Source organism: Pelobates fuscus, chromosome 3, assembly GCF_036172605.1.
Source record: "Pelobates fuscus isolate aPelFus1 chromosome 3, aPelFus1.pri, whole genome shotgun sequence".
NCBI lineage: Eukaryota > Metazoa > Chordata > Amphibia > Anura > Pelobatidae > Pelobates > Pelobates fuscus.
Window position 1 is genome coordinate 100,068,165 of NC_086319.1, and position 21,764 is coordinate 100,089,928.

The 21,764-nt window shown below is 39.9% G+C and overlaps 1 protein-coding gene across 1 annotated transcript in view; it reads left to right on the forward strand.

Moving 5' to 3' along the window:
• The first annotated feature begins 15,182 nt into the window (after positions 1 to 15,182).
• Positions 15,183 to 21,764, forward strand: part of LOC134601643 (protein kinase C delta type-like) — a 39,551-nt gene continuing 32,969 nt past the window's right edge. Inside the window, exon 1 of the mRNA XM_063446161.1 lies at positions 15,183 to 15,472. Within this exon, the coding sequence (XP_063302231.1) occupies positions 15,344 to 15,472 (129 nt within the window). The 5' untranslated portion in view covers positions 15,183 to 15,343. The remainder of the gene's footprint in view (positions 15,473 to 21,764) is intronic.

The following is a 21,764-nucleotide window of genomic DNA, read 5'->3' on the forward strand; positions in this document are numbered from 1 at the left end:
AATGAGAGATCTACCAATGACACTGTTTGCCAATGCTTCCTCTCTCCGCACAAAAACATAAAGAGTTTATAATACCAGCTAACACCATATTGCAGACTGGGTAGAATGTCAGTTTGACAGACGTTTTCTGTTTTCACTTTTCTGTATAAAAAAAAAAAGTGCAGCACACTCAATGCCCAATACGATCCGCTGATGTTACCTGAATGCGTGCTATTGTGGCACATTGTCTATGCTTGTTATTTTTATGCACGAGAAAAATAAAGAATTAAAAAAAAAAAAGAAATAATTTTGCTTGTCTTCTTATAGCAGAACATTTGTTCCATATGTCTCTAAATATTTGATCAGGTTTTTAACAGACTGGTGTTTTAAAATGTTTTGATACGTAAAAACTTAAACACCTCTTTGTTAGGTATATGAAATTTTGTTATAATGTCTGGAAAAGATAACATTTGATCTGAATGAGTAATCTCCTCAATAGTTAATATGGGGCCATTGTTTTAGGGATAAATCTGTCATGTTATCTTCTAGAAATGTTAGACGGCATGTTTTTATAATTTTATATCCTAGTCGTATATTTTTCTTTATCTCGTCTCATACCTGTATAGTTTGTGCTATTATGTACGATTTACTCATTATTTGGTATGTATATATTTTACCACTATTACACTAAATAAAAAATTCTAATCTTGATACACCATTCCATTTTATCTACTTGTAGTTTATGGATATGATCAATGAAATTTGCATAGTAAGTATGCTTAATGATGGGAATATTTCAGCCTCTTTGGGGTGTTTTTTTGCTAAAAGCATTGAATTTATTCTAGGTCTTTTCCCCTTCCAGATATATCTTACGAAACTATGTTGGATCATGTCCAACCAACTCTTAGGTATTTTAAGTGGTAAGGAATAGAAAGGACCATTTTGGTAATATATATGAGTTAATAGTATTGATTCTACCTAACCAAGAAATGTCTAAGGATCGTCATTCTTTCAGCATCTTGTTAGTATATTGCAATAGTTTTAAGACATTGGTTTCCATAGTTCTTTCTACGTTCACAGTTAAGATTATTCCTAAGTAATTTAGTTCTTTCTTGGTCCAAATAAAATAAAATTTTCATTTTAGATCCTTAATAATTGCTCTATCGATGTTAATAGGCAGTGCCGTTGATTTTGACATGTTTAGTTTATACTTAGAAATGGCACTATAGGTATGAATTTCTTGCATTAAAGGGACACTATAGTCACCAGAACAATTACAGCGCATTACCTTTGAGCTTTTTGCTGTAAACACTGTCTTTTCAGAGAAAATGCAGTGTTTACATTACAGCCTTGTGATAACTTCCCTGGCCACTCCGCAGATGGCTGCTAGAGATCCTTCCTGGATCATGGCTGCCTATAATGCATCCAAACATTCAGTGTCTCCTCCCTCTGCATGCAGACACTGAACTTTCCTCATAGAGATTAATTGATTCAATTCATCTCTATGAGGAGATGCTGATTGGCCAGGGCTGTGTTTGAATCATGCTGGCTGTGCCCCTGATCTGGCTCCTTGTCAGTCTCAGCCAATCCTATGGGGAAGCACTGTGATTGGATCAGGCCACCACTTCTGATGATGTCAGCAGAAGTCAAACAGCAGGCAGAGTTACAGCTTCTGGCTTGAATATAGTAAGATTTTGCTATATTTATGGAGGCATGAGGGGCCCCGGGGGGCTAGATGGTGGTGTTAACACTATAGGGTCAGGAATACATGTTTGTGTTCCTGACCCTATAGTGATCCTTTAAGCCTATAAGAGAGGTAGTAGGTGATGTTAGTGAGAGCAAGATGTTATCTGCATATAAGGATATTTGTATATCCTGATCTTTAGTGTGGAAACCTTTTATCTCTTTATTTTGTCGAATCTTAATAGCCAAAGGTTCAACTGTTAAAATATAAAGTAATGGAGACAGGGTGCAACCCTGCCTTGTTCCATTTCCTTGGTCAAACCATCCTGCGCATATATTCGCTCCTATGGTTCTAGCAGAGGGATTCAAATATAATGCCATTATAGCACCATGAATCCATCCCTCCAAGCCGAAGGATCTTAACACATTATCGAGCTAGCCCTAACTGACGCTGTCAAAAGCCTTCTCAGCATCTAATGACAAGGCCAGAAGGGGTCGTCCACTTCTACTAGCTTGATCAATTATATCTATAATTCTTCTAGTGCAATTACTGGCAAACCTACCCAGAGTGAATCCTATTTGATCCAAGTTTATGATTTTTTTCTATTATCAGCTTCAATCATGTTGCTAATATAGAAGCGTACATTTTTATATTGATTTTTATAAGTGATATGGGTCAATAGTTTTGCATATCTGTTGAATTTTTATTTGATTTTAATATCCGTAATAAGGTGTATTTGAATTGTTAGCTATTTCATTGTATAAGTTGGTCAAAGGGTGAATACGTTCTTGTTTGAAAATTTTATAAAAAAGATTGCTGTATCTGTCTGGGCCTGGTGTTTTATATACATCTAACCTTTTTATTTCCCTCTCCACTTCCTTGGTGGTGAACTGAGCATTTACTAATTGTAGATCAGAATTTGTAATCTTGGAAATGTTTAAATTATTTAAATATTTTCTCATTTTATCTTCATCCATAGGTAAACCACGATTGTATAGTTTATTGTAAAATTCATACATTTTTTTGCCAATTTTCTCAGGAGTTGAAAATATTTCCTTACCAACTATGATTTTATCTATTCTATTTTTGGAATTTCTTTTTTGTAATTGTTTTGTCAAATTTTTATTTGCTCTGTTCCCCATGTAGTAATTACTTATTTTTAGTTTATTTAACGTAATGTTAATTTTTTCTTCTCTTTTTAAGTTAATCTTATTTTGAAGTTCGCTCAGCATTATTTTATTTTGATTTGTAGGGTTTTGTTTATTTGAGCTTGATAAATTGAAAATGTGTATATATAAATCCACCAGGTCTTTATCTTTATTATTATTATTATTATTTTTTTTAATTAGATAACCTCTCATGAACGCATTATATGTACACCATAATATGGAGTCCATTAAATCTGGTGAATTATTTTCCTCATAAATATTTTTTGATAACTTTATTAATTTCTCTTTATTTTTTTCATTTTTGATTATTGTATCATCTAACCTCCAGGTAGATATACCCATTGCCATTTGCCAATTTCTATTATAATAAAACTAGATCTGACAATGTGTTGTCTTTTATTTGGATATTGTAAATATTACTAATAGTTTTTGCCAAACACGTCAATTCTTGAATATGACCTATGGACCTTAGACAAATGTTTCTATGTTTAATAACATAAATTATATTGTAACTCTGTAGTAGTTTTGGTGCTTGGAGTGTTCTTTAGAACATGGATTCTAAAACAGAGACAGTAATAAATTGGAAGACCTTATGTATGGGTTGCATATAAAGAGCATCTCATTTCATTGGTTCCGACTTCATACCTACAATAATGTTTTAAAAGTGCTGTTAAAATTGAGATTATATGGCCCAGAGGCCATTACCTTTTCTATATGACCCGAAAATTCGAATCATGCCAGACATTTAAGCTTCTATTGCAAATAGAAAGTATGAGACTAAAATCCATTTCCTAACAATTAGCCGTACAGCAATCTTGGCTACGTTCCGCTGACGTCTTTGCAATTTTTAAAACTAGCATCAACATTGTTTTACATCTTCTCTCTTGTGGAGCATTAAGGTAAATTAACTACTTAGTAAGAATGAAATCTAATGCAAGACAGTGATTAATGACACGCATTTCTTTAAACGGACACACTTTTCTGAAAACAGAAATGATTCGAGTAAAGCACGAGTTTAAATTAAAGACAAAATCCAGTATATGCAGCAAAAACATCTTCAAATAAAGGATGCTAAGTTATAATTAGCATTATTCACTAAACTCTGAATGGTATTAAATACAAATCTGATTACAAAATTTAGACTAAAATAGCCAAGTTACAACATAAAGCTATATTAGAGGATTTTTCGATACAAGCTATTGTAGCCTCAGTTTTGCATTTGGATTTTCTCTGCCATTGGGAATTTAGTTATTAAACCTCAATGTATTTTTTACAAGATATGATTTATAAAACTGCCACAAAAATATTTATTATCACGCTTTTTAAAAAGAGACAACAAACTTTGAAATGTTATTTCTTGTCATTTGGTGTTCGTGCAAAATAAAGAATATTCCATCAAAAAAATAAAAACACAATGAAATATCTTAATTATCCAGAAATAAGGCCACTGCTTCTATGCCCTTGGCATGCTTGATAATATAGTAGTGAGAGTACACATCACTGGTAACCAAGATGTCCCCCTCCCTCCACTCTATCTCCTGCAGTACTTGCAGCATCTCTGGGTTCATTAAATATGAGGGATTCTTTTAAACAAGAGGCTTTAGAAAAGAGTCTGTATACTCTGATATCGGTTCAGAAATTGATCCAATACCTGATATGATCAGCCTCCCTTAGTGGGATATCCTGGACTGTAAGGAAGGAGAACATGACTTTTGCCCAGAGTAAGGGGCTGGAATAAAAGGGGAAGCAATGTTGAAATTTCAGGGACAGGTAAAAAGGGGGAGGGTACCTACCAGTAAAAAGGAAGTAGTGTAGGATCCTATCTCTTTCCCTCCCACCCTCCCTGGTTGCTTTGTGACTAATGCAGATGTGGCTGGTTTCTGTTTTGTTTTATAACAGCGTTCGGGGTTCCTGGCCAGTGTAGTTGAAGGCAAGTGCCAATTCGTATTGGGGAGTCGCTGCCTGCTTTGGCTGAAAGTGGAAGACGGGCTGCTTCGGACTGTGGCAAAGAAGGCTAAATCTGTCTGGTGAAATATTCACCCCCATCAGTTGACAGGTGGAAGTTAATGCTGGCTTGAAAATGTTAATAAATTTGTGGCCGTTGCCCTTGCCCTTACCCACTATACAGGTTTTTGTTTGTTTATTGGGCAACGGGATGGTCAGTTATGGATCTTTAGGCATTGTGTGCAAAAAAACAACAACATGGATTCTAGGCTATAACATTGTTATATATACCAGTTCATTTCATGTTTACTTAAAATCTGCAATGTTTTTCCTTTATCCAAAAATACAGTAAACTATTTTCTATTTATTTTTTTATTTTTTCATTTTTTATTGGGAATGCAATATACGAAAATTGCTGTGCATTATATCAATGGCAGAAAGGCAGGTATGACTCAACATCTATGTCATTAGAGCAAACAAACAGGAACATTCACAGTTTTGAGTTTAACAATAGATCATAAATAAAAATTTACAAAATTGTCAATCATGACAAGGCCTGGGTAATATTTAGTCAAAAGGGGTGTTAGGCTCTAAGAATTTTACAGGATCTGTAACCCTTACGCTGCCATGGACTTATGCTGGTAACACATCCTGCTTGCCTTAATCTTTTTATGTCCACTGCAGAGAACATACATGTACACCAGTTTTTATGGAGTTCCAGAAAAATTGTTCATTTTTTAATGCGGGTACAGCGTATATATGAAACAAACACAGTTTTCATAGGGGTGTATCAGAAGACAAAATCAACCAATCATAGACATTCAGTAAAAAAAGCATAATTTCTCATTTAACATTACGTATTACAGTTATTCTACTGCGCATGTCTAGCACGTCTTCTCGAAACTATGCAGGGTTATCTTGTGAGAGAAAAATGGGAGTATGTGTGCTTGCAAGATAGCAGAAACGGGATAGAATTCTTGCTTTTGACCCCTGCAGACGTGGAAAGACATAATTACGGCAAAGGCATTTTAACCCTTAATTTACCTGTATCTATGACAATTACCCTTTTCTCTGGTACTGCAGGTGCGAGTTAGGCAAGGTATCTCCAGATGTACTAATTACACCTGTGGGCCTTTTTATTAATTCTTCACCTCAGGGCCGTCTTTAAATTTGATTAGACCCTGGGCAAGCATTTACTTGGGCCCCCCTGACTACATATAGATACACACAAATACACTACTTGACACACATGCAGATACACACTGACCGCATATAGATACACACAAGAACATACAGATACACACAGACACACACACACACAGATACAAACACTGACATACACGCAGATACAAAGGTACACACACTGACTACATATAGATACACTGACACACACACTGACACACATACAGACACACAAATACACTACCTGACACACATGCATTTACACACTGACCGCATATAGATACACACAGACACACACACACAAACAGATACAAAGACTGACATACATGCAGATACAAAGGTACACACACTGACTACATATAGATACACCGACACACACACTGACACACATACAGACACACAGATACACAACCTGACACATGCAGATATACAGATACAAACACTGACACATACAGATATACAGATACAGAGACACATTCTGACAGACGTACTGACACAGACAGCCATACTGAAACACACATACACAAAGACATACTGAACCACACAGACACTGACGGACTCACACACACAGACATACAGATACACTGACAGACATACTGGCACATATACACACAGACAGACACATACACTGACAGACATATTGACAAACACAGACATACAGAACCACACGGACACTGACAGACTCACACATAGACATTCTGTCACACATACACACATACTGGAACACACATACACACAGACACTGACAGACATACACACATACAGACATTTTGACACTCACAGGCAGCCATACTGAAACACACATACATATTGAACCACAGAGACACTGACAGACACACACACGCACACACAGACATACTGACACACTGACAGACATTCTGGCACACATACACATAGACAGACAGACATACTGAAACACACATGCACACAGACACTGAGAGACAAACACACATACAGACATTTTGACACTCACAGACAGCCATACACACATACATACTGAACCACACAGACACTGACAGTTTTTTGGGGTGGATAATCAATTCTGAAAATATTGCCTATTTCAAAATCTAAACATATTGCGTTCTACCATTAATTCTGACAAAGTTACGCATCAGAATTAAAAATCATCAAAACTTATAACTGTGTTTAATGTTTATCATTGTCATTGTCCACAGGTTAATGGTTATCAGCAATCAGATAATCTATCATCACGTACTGCAAAACTTTTAAATTAGTTCATTTTCAGATATAAGTTAATTTGTTGAAAAGTGTATCAGTGAGTTATCAACTGATTTTTGACAGTTGAATTTTAGAGAGAAATATGTCAATAAATCTTTTCCAAAATTATTGAGATTAAGCTTGTTTGCGTAACGCAAAATATAGGATCTGTAAGATCTTTCTTTAATTTTTGTGAAACTACAAATGCAAAAGTGTTAAAAAAAAAAACACTTGGACGTGTGCGATTGTGATTTTGTTGACTATGTTAATAATTCATCAGCAACCATAAACATGCAATTGAGTCTGATGCCTCTGTAATATTTGTTATGTATTTGGCAATACTGTGATTGGCACCTGTCATAAGCAAGAAAACATGAACGCATTACAAACACACACAGACATACTGACACACTGACAGACATTCTGGCACACATACACACAGACAGACATATATACTGAAACACACATACACACAGACACTGACAGACTCACATACACACAGACATACTGACACACTGACAGACATTCTGGCACACATACACACAGACAGACAGATATACTGAAACACACATACACACAGACACTGACAGACTCACACACACACACAGACATACTGGCACACTAACAGACATTCTGGCACACATACACACAGACAGACAGATATACTGAAACACACATACACACAGACACTGACAGACTCACACACACAGACATACTGACACACTGACAGACATTCTGGCACACATACACACAGACAGACAGATATACTGAAACACACATACACACAGACACTGACAGACTCACATACACACAGACATACTGACACACTGACAGACATTCTGGCACACATACACACAGACAGACGGATATACTGAAACACACATACACACAGACACTGACAGACTCACACACACAGACATACTGGCACACTAACAGACATTCTGGCACACATACACACAGACAGACAGATATACTGAAACACACATACACACAGACACTGACAGACTCACACACACAGACATACTGACACACTGACAGACATTCTGGCACACATACACACAGACAGACAGATATACTGAAACACACATACACACAGACACTGACAGACTCACATACACACAGACATACTGACACACTGACAGACATTCTGGCACACATACACACAGACAGACAGATATACTGAAACACACATACACACAGACACTGACAGACTCACACACACAGACATACTGACACACTGACAGACATTCTGGCACACATACACACAGACAGACAGATATACTGAAACACACATACACACAGACACTGACAGACTCACATACACACAGACATACTGACACACTGACAGACATTCTGGCACACATACACACAGACAGACAGATATACTGAAACACACATACACACAGACACTGACAGACTCACACACACAGACATACTGACACACTGACAGACATTCTGGCACACATACACACAGACAGACAGATATACTGAAACACACATACACACAGACACTGACAGACTCACACACACAGACATACTGGCACACTAACAGACATTCTGGCACACATACACACAGACAGACAGATATACTGAAACACACATACACACAGACACTGACAGATTCACACACACAGACATACTGACACACTGACAGACATTCTGGCACACATACACACAGACAGACAGATATACTGAAACACACATACACACAGACACTGACAGACTCACATACACACAGACATACTGACACACTGACAGACATTCTGGCACACATACACACAGACAGACAGATATACTGAAACACACATACACACAGACACTGACAGACTCACACACACAGACATACTGGCACACTAACAGACATACACACATACATATATACTGACACACTCAGACACTCATGCAAAATTTGCTAACCACTCTCCAGTTTCTTACCTTTTCCTGGAGGGTGGCTTCCCTGGGGTCCAGTGGGCTGGTTGGGGTGGCTGGGAGTTAAGTTATCTCGCTCTCTCCCGGCCTGGCCCCCTCCGGAACAGCTGATCCTCCTTCCTCCGCGCGGCTCCTTTTTCTGTGGGAGAAAGTGACGCGCGGCTGTCACTTCCTCCCAGCCGGCTGCCAAAAAGCAAGGGCCCGGTCGCGCTGTTAAAGCGCCACAGCGCCCGACCGGGCCCCTGCTGACACAGGCCCACCGGGTGGCCCTAAGTGCATGGGCCACCCGGTGGGCCCCCATAGTTTGCGGGCAGAGGGCAAACGGAGCAGCTGTCTTGGGCCCCCCAGCAGGGACAGGGCCCGGGGCAGCTGCCCCGTTTGCCCCGCGTTAAAGACGGCCCTGCTTCACCTCGATTTCCTCGCCATTTCTCACCAAAAGAGCCATCAAGGGAAGCTTGCCCAGATATCTGTTGCTACAGAATAATATATGTCATTAAATCCATGTCTCAGTATGCAATACATCCTTAGGTTACTGTATATATATATAGCTCTGTATGTCTAGGGGAATATTCACTAAGGATTGCATAGGTAAAATAATTACCGTAATTCTCTATCAAGTGCCCATTATGATATCAAAGAAACCAGTCCCCAGGAGTAGGGAGGGTAAGAGCTGTGTCCAATTTGGGCTTTTCTATGAAAATTATGTGAAGTGCATGCAGGTCAGCGAGCAACATAAGGAGAAGAAAATAGATTTGCATATGACCATGTGTAATCAGGGCACCCTTCCCAAAAGCAGTGCACATCACTGGTGGAAAGCTGAATAAGGTGAAAGGGGACTTACCTCCGATGTAACAAGTGGGAGCTGTAAAGTGTCCGGTACTACATCAGCCAATATTCTAAGTGTGGTGTAAGACTTATAGAGTTACTCACTAAAGTCCGAATGGCCCCGTACTGGGCCATTCGGACTGCATAATCTGGTCATTGTTCATGCTATCGAAATCAAAAAGCATTGATTTCAATCCGGACACAAAATTCATCCACATCATTGTGGCAGATTAGCTCAGACCGGCCAAAATTTGGCCATTTTCACCAGATTTGTTTCCATCTGGACAAAATACAGTGTATAGAGAATAACCCTGCCGCTGTTCCAGACGGGTAGTACGCTCTCCCATGCTGTGGATGTCTGCCTTGATGTCTGCAGTCATTTGCAAGAGGTCAGCTTTAAATGAGGCTTGCAGTTCTTGCATAATTAGCCTGATGGATGAATTTGTGGCAGGGCTGTTTTGCTCAAGGTGGCTGTCTCCTGCCTCAGAGTTATGGGCGGGAGATTGCCGTCCGTCGGCGCCATCTTGGATTTTCGGCTCCGAGTTTTGAGATCTCTCTAAGTGAGAGTTTAGCGTTTTTTGCTTTAATTTTTTCGTAGCCATGTTGTGCAGGGATGTGCTTTCTGCACAGTTTGCGCGGTTTGTGTTGCTGTTATAGTCAATTTAGTGCCGCGGGCCGGGAGAGCTCCGGTTTTGCACGTCCGCTCACATGCGTGGTCAGGACACGCCCCCTGTTTTTTCATTTTTTGTTGTTGTTATCATTGAATATAACCCCTGCATGTAAACACCAGGCCTGGAAGTGATCCTTGGTTGTACCTTCTGCTTTAGATTTTACATCACTGTAGCTCAAGGCACGCTTTGCCGTAAAGCACAGTAAGGTTTGCAGCCAGCAGAGCAAGTTCAAGTAGGTCTGTCATCATTCCCTACATTATAATCATTTTTATGAAATATGTACATTGATTGTGCTATAATGTCATTGATGGTAAAAGGTGTAAGATACAGTAGGTGCTATGATGGCAAATCCTTGGGTTGAAAAAACTTGATAAAATACAGGAACCCTGCCCTCACCTTTTGTGATTCCCACAGCACTGACCGATGCTCCATCAGCCGAAGAAAGAATATGGTGGCACCCGTGAGGGAGAGCTTCAGGAAAATATACCTACCTTTCACCTGCACCCAGGGCCACCGCACCGTAAGTGGGGATATCACAATTAGGGGTCTTGACAAAATATGCAAAGACCCCCACAGAAAACAATGTTGCTTTTATATATTACTTTTCACATTCAATCTACAGGGTTATCCCCTAAAGTGAGAATTGTAGGGAATGCAAAGTGAATTTCAAATATTTTCCAAGTCAGCTTTGTTATCAGTTTATCTACTTCAGTCTCAAATTTGAAATTAACCTTGAATTCCAATCAATCCTCACTTCAGTGAATAACTTTATAAATCTAATGTGTTTTCACAATGACATTTTTTTTCATACACTTGTTATTGAATTATATCAATAACAGGCTTGTGGTGTTCTGATATTAGAATTGGACCTAAATGTGACCCTAAATTTCATCTTCCACTGCAAATCATGTAAACAAAGATGTCTGTCAATTATTAGTCACAATTCAGTATATTTCATTTATAATAAAAGCCATCCACTCCTATAATATGTATAATGCAGAAATGGGACCCTCACATGTCCCTAGGCCTAAACGGTGAAAGTCAATGTGGTAAATGAATGTTCTATAGAGAGTGATGTCTCCATTTTATGATGTTTTTAACTTTATAACACTTTTTATACTTTGTTTTTGATTACATGGATTGGAGCTCTGAAGTACAGATGTGACCAGTTATGGCACAATCTGTTTGCAGAATTATTTGCCCAGTTTGCAATTTTTTCAACACTGATGTCAAAGGCAGGGCCGTCTTTAAGGAGGGGCAAACGGGGCAGCTGCCCTGGGCCCAGTTATTCATGGGGGGCCCAAAGCAGCTGCCCCGTGGGCCCTGCTGCCTGCAATAACATTTAAAAAAAATATATATATATTTCCCTACCTAATGGGCCCGCGGTACTAGTATTGCGGCTGCACCGGGGCCCGCACACAAAGGGGGCCCACCGGTGGCCCATACCCTTAGGGCCACCCAGTTAGCATGTTCCAGCAGGGGTCCGGTCGGCGCTGTGGCCCTTTAACAGCGCGACCGGGCCCTTGCTTAACGGCTGCATGGGAGGAAGTGACTTCCGCGAATCACTTCCTCCCACCTCACAGACATCGGGCCACGCGGGAGGCTGCTTAGCCAGGATCCAGTGAGGAGGAGGAGCAAGCAGAGCCAGACTCCCAACTACCCCAGCCAGCACACTGTACCACAGGGAAGGAAGCCTCTTTCAAAGGTAGGAAACTGAAGAGTGTCTGTCTGTGTGTGTGTGTGTGTCAGTATGTTTGCCTGTGTGTCAGTATGTCTGTGTGTGTCAGTATGTCTGTGTGTGTGTGTCAGTATGTTTGTCTGTGTGTCAGTATGTATGTCTGTGTGTGTCAGTATGGCTGTGTGTGTGTGTGTCAGTATGTCTGTGTGTGGGTGTGTCAGTATGTCTGTGTGTGTCAGTATGTCTGTGTGTGTCAGTATGTATGTGTGTGTGTCAGTATGTCTGTCTGTGTGTCAGTATGTATGTCTGTGTGTCAGTATGTATGTGTGTGTGTCAGTATGTATGTGTGTGTGTCAGTATGTCTGTCTGTGTGTCAGTATGTATGTCTGTCTGTGTGTCAGTATGTATGTGTGTCAGTATGTCTGTCTGTGTGTCAGTATGTATGTCTGTGTGTGAGTTTGTATGTCTGTGTGTGTGTCAGTATGTATGTCTTTGTGTGTGTCAGTATGTCTGTGTGTGTGTCAGTATGTATGTCTTTGTGTGTGTGTCAGTATGTCTGTGTGTGTGTCAGTATGTATGTATGTCTGTGTGTGTGTCAGTATGTATGTCTTTGTGTGTGTCAGTATGTCTGTGTGTGTGTCAGTATGTATGTATGTCTTTGTGTGTGTCAGTATGTATGTCTTTGTGTGTGTCAGTATGTCTGTGTGTGTGTCAGTATGTATGTATGTCTGTGTGTGTGTCAGTGTGTATGTCTGTGTGTGTCAGTATGTATGTCTTTGTGTGTGTCAGTATGTCTGTGTGTGTGTCAGTATGTATGTATGTCTGTGTGTGTGTCAGTGTGTATGTCTGTGTGTGTCAGTATGTATGTCTTTGTGTGTGTCAGTATGTCTGTGTGTGTCAGTATGTATGTCTGTATGTATGTATGTATGTATGTGTGTGTGTCAGTGTGTATGTCTTTGTGTGTGTCAGTATGTATGTCTTTGTGTGTGTCAGTATGTCTGTGTGTGTCAGTATCTATGTCTGTATGTATGTATGTCTGTGTGTGTGTCAGTATGTATGTGTCAGTCAGTATATGTCTGTGTGTCAGTTTGTATGTCTTTGTATATACATGTTCTATGGGGTATGCTGACCCATACTCAGTTAGCACTCTGTGATTTTTATCATTGAGGGCAACCCTCTTTTCTCATTTAGAACAACACAATGCATCACAGTTTGCTGCATATGGGGCTGCTTAACTGCAGAACAGTAAGAGTGCCAATGTCCACCAAAGGACCATGGAGCAATGGAAGAAGGTTGCCTGGTCTAAGGAATCACATTTTCTTTTAGACCAGGTGGATGGACGGGTGCGTTTCCATCATTTACCTGGGGAACAGATGGCAGCAGGATACACTATTGGAAGAAGCTAGGCCAGCTGATGCATTGTTATGCTGTGGCTTATGTCCTGCTGGAAGACCTTGGGTCATAAAATTCATGTGGATGTAACTTGACAAGTACCATCTACTTAGAGATTGTTGCAGACCTTCATGGCAATGGTATTTCCGGATGGCAGTGGCCTCTTTCAGCAGGACAATGTACCCTGCCACACATTGTTCAGAACACATTCAAAAGTCTTGTGGAGTCCATGCCGCGATGCATCAGAGCTGTTTTGGCAGCACGAGGGGGTCCTACACAATATTAGGCAGTTGGTTTTAATGTTGTTGCTGATCAGTGTATATGTTTATTTACTAAAATTGGAATTCTTTAAGATTTACAGATATCAGTTCAACTTATTTAATAAACTGGAAAATATTTAAAAAGCAGGAATTATCAAACTGATAACTTTGGCAATATTTTTTTATAGTTAGCCTTGCAATGTTTACCAAATTCAGGATTTTATACTGCAAAATCAGATCCTGTAAATCTTAAATATTCTATTTACTTCTCTTTTGTATGGTTATTTGTGAATTTTCTGTAAAACATTAAGTGACACTCTAAGCACCAAAAAAAATGATGTGGTTTTGGTGTATTGCTGCAGTTTCACTGCTCAATTCTTTTTAGTTTAGGGGTTAAATTACTTTGCTTTTGCAGCCCCAGCCTTATCCCCCCTGCCTGTGAGTTACATTTAATTCTTACACAAGTCATGTAAAGAGAGATTTTTATAAAGTATGTTTCATTTAGAATTTCTTATTCCCAGCTCTGGTTTATAGCTTCTAAAGTAAAAAAAAACTGTGCTGTGAGACTTGTTTGAAAACAAAACTATGTTTCTCACGCAGGCTGTGTCAGTTACAGTAGGGGAGGCGTGACTAGCGCTGTATAAACAGAAAAAAAGTGATTGAACTCTTTAATGGCACAGAATTGAGCAGTGAGACTTCATAGGCATTGTCTATACACCAAAACTGCTTCATTAAGCTAAAGTTGTTTTGGTGCTTAGAGTATCCCTTTAATTTGTATTATAGTTTCCTTATAGGTGAAGCACATCACTTATTGCTTCTGGGGCTTTAACAGTTGAAAGACCAAAACTGAATATTCCAACCTTTATTAAACTCTGTACTGCAAAGCTATGAGGGGTGCAAATGGTTAACACAGATCACTGTTACAACAATACAGGGGAGGATGGGGACAGACTATACTGAAACCAGACAAAAACTGTTATTATTTTTTTCTTTCACTGACCAATAGCATCACCCACATATTGCTTTTGCTAGATTTTGAGCATGCTCTGCTGTCAAAGTGGGGAGTGATTCCCCCTTCATTTGTTTTTTTTTTTTCCCACTGGACTTATGGAGAGGCGAATGCAGGAAGCAAGCTTGTTCAGTGTGTGTGTTTACAAGCAAGACTGACTTAGTCAGCAAATACTGCTCTAGCGAGCTTGGCCAATGAGAAGCTTCCCCAACCTGCTTGGGAGATTCAGAGTTGGAGCAGTATGCATGCAGTAATGTGAGGCAGGTCTTCCTTGCTGCCGATAGCTAAATACAATGGGGTCTGGCTCCAGAAAATACTTGGGTTTCCCTTCCATGCAGAGCCCTGGAGCCATCAGAGGACGCATCTACAATCTAGCAAGCCCTGACAGCAGGATCCTTATGGAATGAGAAGGCTCTGCATGATCCTTCATTTGAAGATGAAATGCTTTTCCCGTTACCTGCCTTACATCTTCAGACCTCCAAACACCATCCTCTCCTCTAGCTGCCACACAGAAGGTACAGATCATCAAAGGGTGGGTATGTGGGTGTGTGTGAAAATATATTTAAAAAAAAAAAAAAAAAGAGTGGGACGGGAGGAAGCCTGACTTCCCAAAAGATCACAGCTAGCTGAGCTGTCAGATGACAGCCATTTCTGCCAAAAAAAAAAAAAAGCTTAGATGTGAAATAGTCTTTCTGCTGGGACATGTGTTAGGGGGCATCTCAGTGAACTAGTGATTCTAGATTCTACAACATTGTGTCATTAAGTCCCAGGGTTCTAACGGTACTTAGAGAACCTTCATTGTCATTCTGGAAAAACAATTCCATTTTCAGTCATTACGTCTACTTTAATTCTTGTGTGTGCATAGTCCTTCTTAGACAAGTCCCTTATGCCTGAGTGCTGAATAACCCACTTTATAGTGTGTATATACTTTGACACTGAATGCTCTATGCAGTTTTTTTTTTATCTTTTATCCTTAAAGAGTTGATATGGGAGATTTGTTAAGCTTTCCATTTTTATTTAATTTTCTTTTTTTTTTTCTTTTGTATATGTGATTGCTTTTCCGGGGAAGACTTATAAAAAAAGAATGTAAAAAAACATTTGTAGTTTATAAATTAAAGTGCATAGCAGGACAGTATTTGTGATCTCTATAACAGCTGTTCTATTGCAGAATTTGATATCAAAATAGCATATGCATGCTTGATTTGTTTAGATATACTAGTGATAGAGGTTGTCACTTCTGAAGCTGCTTCGTAATATTAAATTGTAATAATAGTGACAGCAATAGGATTTATGATATACTGAATGTATTAAGCAGAAACATAATTAAAGAAGGACGGGGCGGGATGATTGATTGCTCGCATGAATCAAATTGTATATAAACCTAGATGGCATTATCACAATAATGAAAGTTCTCTTTTCAATTTGACAACCGTGTTTTTAGATTACATTTTTAGAAACATTTCCTTTAGTTGAAAACCTGACAGGTAGTATTTGTGTTACATTTCTCAAATCCTAAGTAGGGATGCTACCAGTACTACTGCGGAAGCAGCCATCTTGCGCCTTTAGCTGACTTCTCCAAATCAAACCATCACCATAGCAACATAGTACCAACATGCTACCAAATCTTTAATTACAGTGCATTGCTGCATTCCTGAGATAGCTGGTTTTAGAATTGTTGTCAGCAGGTTTTGTACATTTTTTGGGATATTGCCACACATGCTTGATTATTCATTCAAAATTCGTATTTAATATAATTTTGGGGAAGTATAAAAGCTGGTATTTTCATTTAAAATTGATTTGTTGAGTAAGAACTAACACTTAAAGTGTAGGCATAACCTGCCTGTTAGAATACAATTTCCAACCGGCATTTATAAAAACATTTGGAACTTAGCTGGGTTTATCTAAATTTTGAATGCTTCATAGTGCACCAAAATACACGGTTTAATAGATAAAGCCCATAGTCATCAGCCTGTTTTTAATTATTTATAATCATGTTCTTTCAGACTCCACAATCATAACAGGCAAGCAGACATCATTTTAACTTGGCACTGTTGTATGTTTTTTTACAATCTTATTCTGTGCAGTGGATTTGTGAAGCAGTTTTTGTGTGATGTGCTGAAATCAGCAAGGGATCCGAAAGAGTAGCCTATGCAACATTCTGGCCATCGTTGTTTTTGCTAATCTAAGTGTTTTTACATCATTATCTAGTAGTTCCCAGGTTCCCAAGATATTTCCAAAATGGACATCAAGATACAATGAGTGAGCCAGAGAGTATCTAGAAAAATAACAGAAACATTTGAAGACAGAAATCAGTTAGTGGTTTAAGCAGCGTCTTGAATACATATTTTTTTTCTTGTTAAAGTGTTCAACGTTTCATCGCCATGTCTATTTTATATTTTGTCATGTAAATGTCGCAAAGTGTAAATGTGGAATTTGTCGTTAAACATATTTAATGTGGTCGCTGGAGGCGAAAAAGTTTGAGGATTAATCTAAAGCACTGTCTTTTAACCTTATTTTGACAGGAACCAAAATTACATAGACAGCATTAGCTTGATGATCCATTCTTCAACTGTAAAATTAAACTGTAAAATTAAATTAAATTGGCGTGGAAATTTGGGGGGTGAAAGGGACGGTCAAGTCTGGGTCCCAGATGTGGGTGCGATTTGGGGAGCTGCTGTTGTTGCCGGCCAGCCCCACCAGGGGCAGGGAGTCCTGAGGTAGATTAAGGGTCTGCAAGAAGGCCGGGGCGTCGTGCATATCTTGGATGGTGTGCACAGTTGCACCTCGGTGGACCGCCAGTGTCCTAGGGGACCGCCAGTGGTAGTCTATCTTGTGGGCCCGTAGCGTTGTGGTGAGTGGCTTGAGCGACTTACGCCAGGCCAGGGTACCGTTGGACAGGTCCGTGTAAAACGAAAGTTCCATATTCTCGAAACTGAAGGGGGTCCTGCCACGGAGGGTGGACAGGATCGTCGCCTTATCCTTTCTGTTGCGGAGCGTCATGATGACATCCTTTGTGGCCTTGATTGGTGCGCTTGCTGGTTTAGGGATACGGAACACCTCTACTGGGGTGATCGTTGTGGCCTGTCTGGGAGGCAGAATAGCTGGGATCAGGCGCCCCAGAAGTTTAGGTAGGTCGGCTTCTGGGATGTCCTCCTGGATTCCCCTGATCTTGATGTTGGAGCCACGCCTGGCATCCTCAAGCGCCGCGAGGCGGTGTTCATATTGCTGGTTCTGCCTTTTTAATTCTTGTACAGTATGTTGCAGTGCAGTGACTTCCTGGGCCTGAGAGTGTATGGAGCCCTCTAGGTTGGAGATGCGGCCTGTCAGGCCTTTCAGGTCTGCACGGAGTGTTGTAATATCCTCGTGGATACTGCTTTTCAGGTCCAGCAGCAGTGCCTTCAAGACCGCTGTGGTGACCGGTTCTGAGTCTATTTGTTTGCCACGTTGTTTTGCCTTTTGTGGTGGTGGATGAGAGGGCTGAGTGGTAGCAGGTTGTGTGCATCCCTCTTCCTCCTCCTCCGACAGTTCCTCGGAGAAATCCGAGTATCCGCCATGCAGGGCCGCCATGCTTGATTCTGTTGCTCCCTGTGCCTGCCTCCACATCTGCCCTATCGTGAGTCCCGTGGCGGGCTTGTTCGGGGTTTTTTTGTTCCCCTTTTTCCCCATACTGTCCAGGAGGTTGTGCCCGGTTATTGGGGTCCCGCGGGGGGGATATTTGGGGTGTTTCTGCACTTTTTCTCAGTTTACCGCTCGGAGCTCCCCGTGTGTGCGACCGTTCGCTTCGGCCGTGCCTACCTTTCTATACAGAAATGTAAAGATTAAAACATATACTTACCTGAAGATTGCTTTTAATTTCTGTAAGATACCTACTTCAGTTGTGCGCTGAAGCCTGCTGTAGTGGTTATGGTGCGATGAGTGCCCTGGCACTATCTCAGTGTAATTTGTCAAACTGTCTTAGCATGGTTTGACAAATACCTGAGCCCACTTGGCTTCCAATCTACTTGAGCTGGAGAATCCAGATACCAATGTAGGTGTAGGTTCATTCATTGCCTGAGAGCGTCATCTGAGCGTTCTCACTGAATGAATGAATTAAACGAGTTCATGTATTGAACAAACTGACATCTAGCTTTTCTGATCTATAACGCAATGTTGTCACACATACTAGACCACATGTAGTTTTTGCTTTCTAGACTCACTTTAAATAACTTGAGTAATAAAAAAAACATTGCACAGAAAAGTATGGATTGACATTAAAGGAACTGTAGGGGTACGATAACAACATCATTTAGATCCTTTAACATTTTTCTTGGGGAATGGGCGTAGTAATATATTTACAATTCGGGTATAATGTTATTGAAATGTTTTCTGCAACCTGCAGTGAGTAACATCTTATTAAATCTATGGAGAATCTTGTGCCTCCGAGGCATCTTCATCATATAGTGGTCCATTCACAGTCTGCTACCTGTGATTGGCTAATTTTGCCTCTTTATAAATCGCTGGTAAGACCACACCTTGCATATTCGGTGCAATTTTGGGCACCTGTTTTAAAGAAGGATAACATGGCACTAGAAAAAGTGCAGAGACGAGCTACAAAATTGATAAAAGGAATGGAGCATTTTAGTTATGAAGAAAGGTTAAAAAAATGTAAATCTCTTTAGTTTGGAAAAACTGTGCCTCAGAGGGGATATTAATTAGTGGGGTAATAGCTGCTTGATCCAAGGAGACATCTGACTGCTATTTTGGGGTCAAGAAGGAATTTTTTCCTATTTTGTTGCAAAATTGGAAGCGCTACAGACTAGGTTTTTTGCCTTCTTTTGGATCAACAGCAAAAACATATGTGAGGAAGGCTGAACTTAACAGTTGGATTTTGTGTACTCAGATGTCGGTCTGTGTGTATTCAGCAGTCTTTGTGTGTAGAAAGAAGTCTGTGTGTGTATTCAGCAGTCTTTGTGTGTGTTCAGCAGTTTGTGTGTATTCAGCAGTCTCTGTGTGTGTGTGTACTCAGAGAGGGCGTGCCTGAGTTTTTTCCTGCCTAGGGCAGCACAAAACCAGGATACACCGCTTAATACAGGTATACCATAAACCATAAAAGAATACAAAGCAGCCCTGGAAAAAATGGTATGCCAACCCTATAAGTCTATATAGCAGTCTATAGTTTATAGCAGTCTGTGTGTGTGTATGTATTCAGCAGTCTTTGTGTGTGTGTGTATTCAGCAGCATGTGTGCATGCCAGCAAATTCGCTTTACCGCGAATCACCTGTGTGAGCTGTCACACAATTAAGCCTGCATATCCCAGTCCTGTTACACGCATCTGGGTGCTGCTGTTTACAGGTACTAGTAGTCTAGAGATTGGGACATGGGTATATGCTCCGCTATCTGTAAAATACTATTATGCTATTCTCTCTATAATACAGGTCTGTGTATAATATCCTGGGACAGTCAGCACTCCCTGTATAGTGCTGCTCTCTGTATAACACAAGTTTGTGTATAATATCCCGGGACAGTCAGTGCTCCCTGTCAGGAGCGTACCTAGAGCATTTGGCACCCGGGGCGGGTCCTATTTTTGGCACCCCCTCCACCCCCCAACTTTAAAATGTAAAAAGCAACCACAATTTTTTTTTTTTTTTTTTTATGTATTTAGCACTAAGCAGTGTTTATGCTTTTAAATGTAAGCATGTTTTTGTATGGAGTATGTTTGAGTGAATGTAGGATGTGTGTCTGTATGTGGTGTTGGCGTTTGAATGCAGGCATGCATTTTTATGTAGTGTGGTTTTTGAAGGCAGTGGTGTGGTTATATATAATGGTGACGTTGAAATGCAGGGTTGTATTTGTGTGTAGTGTTGGCGAGATTCTGAGATGTATGCACATATACACATACACACACCTAAATACACACTGACACACATGCAGATACATAGACACATAGGAACAATATATAGGGGGTAAGATACCACAATCCAAACTGGGGGGGGGGGGCACTAAAACTTTTCACTAAGGGATGGGGTAATGTGCTGCCATTGGCAGGATGCAGTGCACGTTGGCATCAGTCAACAAATTTGCATATAATTCACATTAGCCACCCAGATTTCTTGTTCGTGGGCTAGCTGACACCTCTTAACGTCGATCTTTGTTTATCAGATAACTCCCTTATTTGCTCTGCTTATGTGGGATTGCCATATTTAGGGACACCAAATAAGGATAAGGGAGCTATCTGCTAAACATAACCCTAATTTGGTATCTTTAAATATGGAAATCTCACATAAGGACACCAATTTAGAGAATTATCAACTAAACAGCTAAAAGATGAATTAAAAAAAAAACCTTTTCCTAATTTCAGTTGTTTAGTAGATAACACCCTTATTTGTTATCCTTATGTGGGATTGCAATATTTAAGGACACCAAATAAGGGAGCTATGTACCAAACACATACACATTTATATACACACACACAATAACACAATAGGTGTATGTCTGTGTGTATATCTGTGATTGTGTGTGTGTGTGTGTGTGTGTGTGTATGTATATATATACACGTGTGTATGTATGTGATGTTTGCGTGTGTATATCTAATTATGTGTGTTTGTAATTGTATGTGTGTGGGTCTGTGATTGTGTATGTCTGTGTTGATGTGTGTGGTTGCGTGTGTATCTCTGTAGTTAAGTGTGTTGTGTGTGTATATATATATATGTGTATATATATATATACACACACACACACACACTTAACTACAGAGATACACACACAACCACACACATAAACACATACATACACAATCACAGACCCACACACATACAATTACAAACACACATAATTAGATATACACA